Below are 6,237 nucleotides of genomic sequence, written 5' to 3' on the forward strand. Positions count from 1 at the left end.
TAGCATCACTCTGACAAAATATGGGAAGTATTTCCTCATGTTCAGCACAGAAGCTATGGTACAGAGGGGCCTCAAGCCACCATCTCAAGATGGAAGCAGGACTTGGTAATGTGTAAGAGTCTCCTGCATAGTTCTTCTGTTGAAAGCATGAAGGGGTCACAGAGAGCAGCTGAGGTTTGTCACCCTGAGAGGCCAAGAAAGGCCATTGGTGAAAGCGCAGCCTCAGATGCAGTGAAGACCCCAGGATTGAAGGGGTTATGGAGAGAATCTGAGGCTTTTCACCCCTAGAGGGCAGAAGAGGCCCTTGATGAAGGCACAGCCTCAATTTCAGTAGAGACCCCAGCTTCTTAGAGATTGTAGGACAATGGGATGACCACCAAGGCCAGCAGCAGGTGTGGAATGGAGCCTGTCTGGGTCTGTGAGATGAACTGTGTGTGCTGTGGAAGGTACAGTGAGAGAAGTGAAGCTTTCCAAATCTTTGGAGCCCAGAAGGTAGTGAATCCCAGATGTCCAGCCTTGAGCTACTTTGCTGGACTTACGTTTTGCTTAGGTGTGTCCAATTCTTCCCTTTTGAAATAAGACAGTAATTGTTTTGGATTTTACAGGAGTCCACAGTTAAGAGACTTTTAAAAGGGACTATGGACTATCAGGTGTTTGGATTTTTTAAGGACTGTGGGGCTTTTAACGTTGTATTGTCTTATGTTGGGATATTAACATCATATCTCGGGGACAAGAATTGGAAAGGTTATGGTTTAATAGTGGTGTGTTCATGTGTCAAGCTGACAAGGGGTCAATTGTTCTGGAGAGGTTTAGTGTTGACTTGGCACACCTGGGTTGAGGAAGCCTCAGTTGGGGAATTGCCTCCACAGGACTGGCCTGTGGCCATGTCTGTGGGGCATCTTCTTGATTGTTGAATGATGTGGGAGGGCCCAGCCCACGTGGGTGGTGCCACCCCTGGGCAGGTGGGCCTGCGTTGTATAAAGAAGTAAGCTGAGCAGGGACCAGGGGAGCAAGCTAGTAAGCAGCATTCTTCCATGGCCTGTGCTCCAGCTCCTGCCTCCAGGTTCCTGCCCTGAGTTCCTACCTTGGGCTCCCTGACTAACTGTAACCAGGGAGATATAACCTGAATAAACCCTTTCCTTCCCAAGTTGGAATTGCTCAGAGTATTTTGTCACAGCAATGGAGAACCAAACTAGGACAAAAAACCACTTTGTGGAGGGACACGAAGGCAGGGTAATGGTGCTCCTGGCTGGTGATATTGCTAGGATATCATTGCAGTGGTAGTGAGGGGGCCTATTGCCATGGCCTTTTGATCAAGTTGTCTGAGCTAAATAACGAATGAAAATAACCCTTAGATCTCAGATATAAAGGGAATAAGCAAATACTGAAGCATAGCTAGGTCACCTGTCAGGACCAGACAATAACTTTCTGTTTCACTACAGATGTTTCATTCACACACTGTTATGTTTTTAGTCCCTTTGGGAGATTGTACAGCAAGTATAAGCTCTCTCTCTCTCTCCTCTCTCATCCATATACAAATTTTCTGTTTATTGTTCAAATGTGTCAGAAATTCAGCCCCGTCCACAATCTGACCCCTGTGGGTTTCACTGTGGGTTGAAAGCCTTCCAAGTGATTATTACAACCATGTATTGTCCATCCCAGGGTTACAAACATGACAATGACCATCATGAGTTGTCCTTCAGGGATAAGAAAGTCTCAAACACTCTAGAGCTTTCCACTGAAGGACTCATGAGAGATGGAATTTTCTGATATTGAATTTATTTTAAAATGTTTGCACTGTATTTGTTTTTAATTTACAATTGCCCTTAGGATTTTGATTCATTTATTCATTTCTTAAGTACCCGCTTATTTTGCCCTATCCCCCTATAGAGAGATGGTCACTTATGACATAATAATGAACAGTACAGTGGTTGATTCTTTCAAAGGCTTCTCTATCACGTAGTTTCAAAATCTGAAATGGAAACATAGACATTTTAGCTGCGTAAGACTGGTTGTTCCCACACTGGTCTCAGAAAGTAGTGACAATCCATTCATAACCCTCATTCATGGTTTCCATTTTCGCACTTGATAGCTCCCTTCTTGTGAGTGATGGCAGCCATTATTCCAAGTTCCTGCACCTGAGAAGATACCATGGGTCAGAAAGAAATGTCTGTTCGGAGTTCTGTCTTCTGTCATAGCCTGAAATGCTGAGTTGTTGTTTGGGGCATATCATATACTCTGATATGGTAGAGGATATGTTTACCAGAGATCCCAAATCAGTACAAACTGGATTTAAAGAAGTTTCTAGAACTTTTTGGTTTTAATAAATAACTTAATTCCTTCAAGTCTGTTCCCCTCTCCTTTGTAAACCAGGATCCAGCATTCCCAGGGTGGTCCTGAGAATCCGAGACTGTACAGCATATGCTCACGACGTGCCTTTCTTTTCAGGAGCACTAGTGGAGACTTCACAAGCATGAATAGAAACATCTCAACGTGGGCAACTGAAAACACAACAATGAATGGAAATGACATTCCACCTACACCCTGTGACATCATGAACCTTACCCTAGATTTTCTCATTCTCATCTTTGCAGTGGTTGGGCTGGCAGTTCATATTGTATATTCCCTAAAGCGTATCATTGACTCCTTCTACTCCATCTCCAACTCTAAACCCATCCCTGTCTTTATCCTCATTGTGTTCATCTTTGCTTACCTTGTTGGTCTGAGCATGCTCAGTGCCATTAGTGCTGAATGCGTTCATATTGTATATTCCCTGAAGAGTATTATTGACTCCTTCTACCCCGTCTCCAACTCTGAATCCATCCCTGTCTTTGTCTTCCTTGGGCTCATCTTTGCTTACCTTGTTAGTCTGAGCATGCTCAGTGCCATTAGTGCTGAGCGCTGCCTGTCTGTCCTGTGGCCCATCTGGTACCGCTGCCGACGCCCGAGACACGCATCGGCTGTCATCTGTGCTCTGCTCTGGGCCTTGTCTCTGCTTTTAAGCATCCTTGAAGGGAAAGGATGTGGCTTCCTGTTGCCCAGTTTTGACTATGATTGGTGTCGGGCATTTGATTTCATCACTGCTGCGTGGGTGATTGCTTTGTTTGTGGTTCTCTCTGGGTCCAGCCTGGTCCTGCTGGTCAGGATCTTCTACAGACCACATCGGATGCCTGTGACCAGGCTGTATGTGACCATTGCACTTACAGTGCTGGTCTTCCTGCTCCTTGGCCTGCCCTTTGGGATAGAATGGTTTCTTTTAGCATGGATTGAGGATTTTTATTTTTCACTCCCTTGTCATTTGTATGGGCTGACGAAATTCCTATCGTCTGTTAACAGCTGTGTCAACCCCATCATTTACTTCTTTGTGGGCTCCATTAGGCAACGCAGGTTCCAAGGTCGTCGCCCTCGTACTCTCAAGCTGATCTTGCAGAGAGCCATGCAGGACATTCCTGAGGAAGAAGAAGGTGAGACGGGTTCTTCAGAAAAGCCCGGAGAAGTGGAAACAGTGTGATGCAGCAGTTGAGAGCTGCTTTGCTCAGACAGAACTGGCTTTGAGAGTTAACTTTGCCCTTTTCAATGTATGTAACATTCATGACCTGGCTCAGCTGGTAGCCTGACCTGAAATCAGTAGGGACAATAATCATTTTTGTAGAACTTATGTAATACAGATCTTATTAAACAAATACTGCACTGTCTCTGGAACCACTTTACCCAGGGCTTTACCCCTGTGATATGACCCCTTGCAAAAATAACTCAGGGGTTCAGGACTTTTATAGTTGTTGGTAAATTCCTCTTAGAAGACTTAAAGGCAGTGCAGGAAAAGACTTAATTTCTTTGGTCACTGAACCTGATACTGCACAAATTTTCACATTTTAAGAACTTTTTAAAAATCAATATTAAAAGAGTTAAAAAAACAAGCCTTATAATCCCAGTCTCCTTTAATTTCAGCAGGATTTAGAATATCTCTTTATTTTAATAAATGTTCTTAAATAATTTAGTTATTAATCAAAATATATTTTAAAAACAAACATATACTAAATCTCCAGTCACCAGATTGGAGTCATCACCTGCAGTTTATTGTTTCCATCTTTTTCAACATTGGCAAGAATTAATCAGGATTTAGAGTCATATGCACCAATATCCATGTGTACTTAAGGTTAGGGGAAGCCTGCCCTCCCATGACTCCCTTCCATGTACTTTGGTTAGCATGCCCAGGGCTTGTCTTCCTCTTCTTCCTTTTCTGTGTGCCTTCATTTCCCCTCTCTTGGGAACTTTCCAGTGAGGTTCACTAGACTCAGTTCCCCTGTAATTGTACCTCTCTCATATTTATACTTTCCCGAGGGTTTCATAAGTGTTTATTACTTGAGTTATGTATGTTTAGTTACATTTGTTACAGGAAGATTTCGTCTTTATTTTTTAAATTGTTTTATTATTTTTATTTTATGTGTATGCGTGTATTGCTCACATGTAGGTAAGTGCGCCCATGTCGTGCAAAGATTTCATCTTTAAATGCTGCAGTATCTTGGTGATTCCAGCTGAAGTACAATTAAAAGATTCTGATACACAAATCAAAGGAAACAGTTCAACCAATTTGGTTAAGTGAATGTGGGTACTTGATTCCAAGCCCAATCAAGAATGAAAGTTTTAGACCAATATGAGTATCTATTGCACCTCCTGAGAACTTTGCTCAGAGGTCAATTCTGTTCATATTTTAGAAGACATTCAGAATGTAAATTGTAGGTGTACAACAAACTGTTATATGATACATATGTAATAAAATGAATGTTAGAGTTGAACTATCTAACATATCCATCTTCTCATGCAAATATCCATTTAAAATATTTTATTTATTATTTTTATTTTATGCGTACGTGTGTATTAGCTGCATGTACATAAGTGCACCCATGTCATGCAATGCCCATACAAGACAGAAGAGGCTGCCTGATCCCCTGGGACTGGAGTTACAAGCAGTTGTTAGCTGCCATGTGAGTGCTGGGAGTCGAACCCGGATGTTTTGCAAGAACCACCAGAGATTTGAAAGGCAGAACCATCCCTTCATCCCCCACAAATATCCATTTTTATTCATATGGGATCAGCCTTTGATTCATAAATCTCCTCAAAACAGTGCAATAATATTTCATACATATCTCATGTTTATATTAATTTTACTTCATCCTATTTGGTACGATATATTTTTGTCCTATGTTTCCCCATTTTCTGTCCCTTAGCACAAAGATTTGGTAATGAGCATCATGTTATATGTCTCTATATATTTACCCTTTAAGATATATTTCACATGTAAATGGGATTTTTATGGTATCTTTCTGCCTACATTTAGCTTATTTCATTTAGCATAATGTGATTTAAGTCTATATACATTGTGGGCAATGGCACGATCTTCTTTGCAATAGTTGATTAGCCATCTTGAAATTTGATTAATCATTTTAATAGTTGGCTGCCTGTTTTGTGATCTATTCCTCCAATGATTGATACCGAGGTTGGTACCAAAGCTTGAATATTGTGAATAATGTTTCAATAAACATGTAAAATTTTATTAATGGTGGAATGACATAATTGTTCATCATTTTGTTTAATTTGGTATTCCTTTTTTTAAGTTGTATTTGGTAAGAACATAAAGCTGTGTCTTTTTAATTTAAATGCCCTTAATTTGCTATGTGTTGATTGCACTGTTAGACCATGTATATTTAAGTATATATTTATGTAGATGGATTGATGTTTAACTTCAACTCTCTTCTTTTTGGCAACTTTCATTCTTTTCTTTTTTTAATGCTAGATATTGAGCACAAGTTCTTGTGCATGGTGGGGCAGCATTCTCTAATTGAGATATGCTTTCAGACCTCAACACTTTTTTTGCGTTCCAACCTATCTTTTCTTTGGTTTAAGCAAATATTTTACATAATTATATGCATTTTTCTAACTTAATGGTGAATAAAATTGCTTAGTTGTTAGAGGCATTTATGTATCTATGATCAATGCTCAGCTCCTAGAAGGTAGGAGGAGGCCCCCAAAACTAGTGTCCTCTGACCTCCACACATGCATTATGCATTTGCACACCTGGAACTCTCATGCATATACATTTACACAAAATAGATGATAAATATGTTAATAGAAATGTAAATATTCATTTATTCATTACCCTGAGTTTGTGATTTAAAATTTTTTTTGTTATTTTTAAAAAATATTTTATTATTTTTATTTTATGTGTATGAGTGTATT

The 6,237-nt window shown here is 40.2% G+C and overlaps 1 protein-coding gene across 1 annotated transcript; it reads left to right on the plus strand.

The window, feature by feature from the left end:
- The first annotated feature begins 2,473 nt into the window (after positions 1-2,473).
- LOC103729365 (mas-related G-protein coupled receptor member X2-like) lies at positions 2,474-3,511 on the plus strand. The gene has a single exon (XM_008827415.1). The coding sequence runs from the start codon at positions 2,474-2,476 to the stop codon at positions 3,509-3,511; it is 1,038 nt and encodes a 345-aa protein (XP_008825637.1).
- The last annotated feature ends 2,726 nt before the right edge of the window (positions 3,512-6,237 follow it).

The sequence above is a fragment of the Nannospalax galili genome, unplaced genomic scaffold (assembly GCF_000622305.1).
Source record: "Nannospalax galili isolate Female #2095 unplaced genomic scaffold, S.galili_v1.0 scaffold310, whole genome shotgun sequence".
Lineage (NCBI taxonomy): Eukaryota > Metazoa > Chordata > Mammalia > Rodentia > Spalacidae > Nannospalax > Nannospalax galili.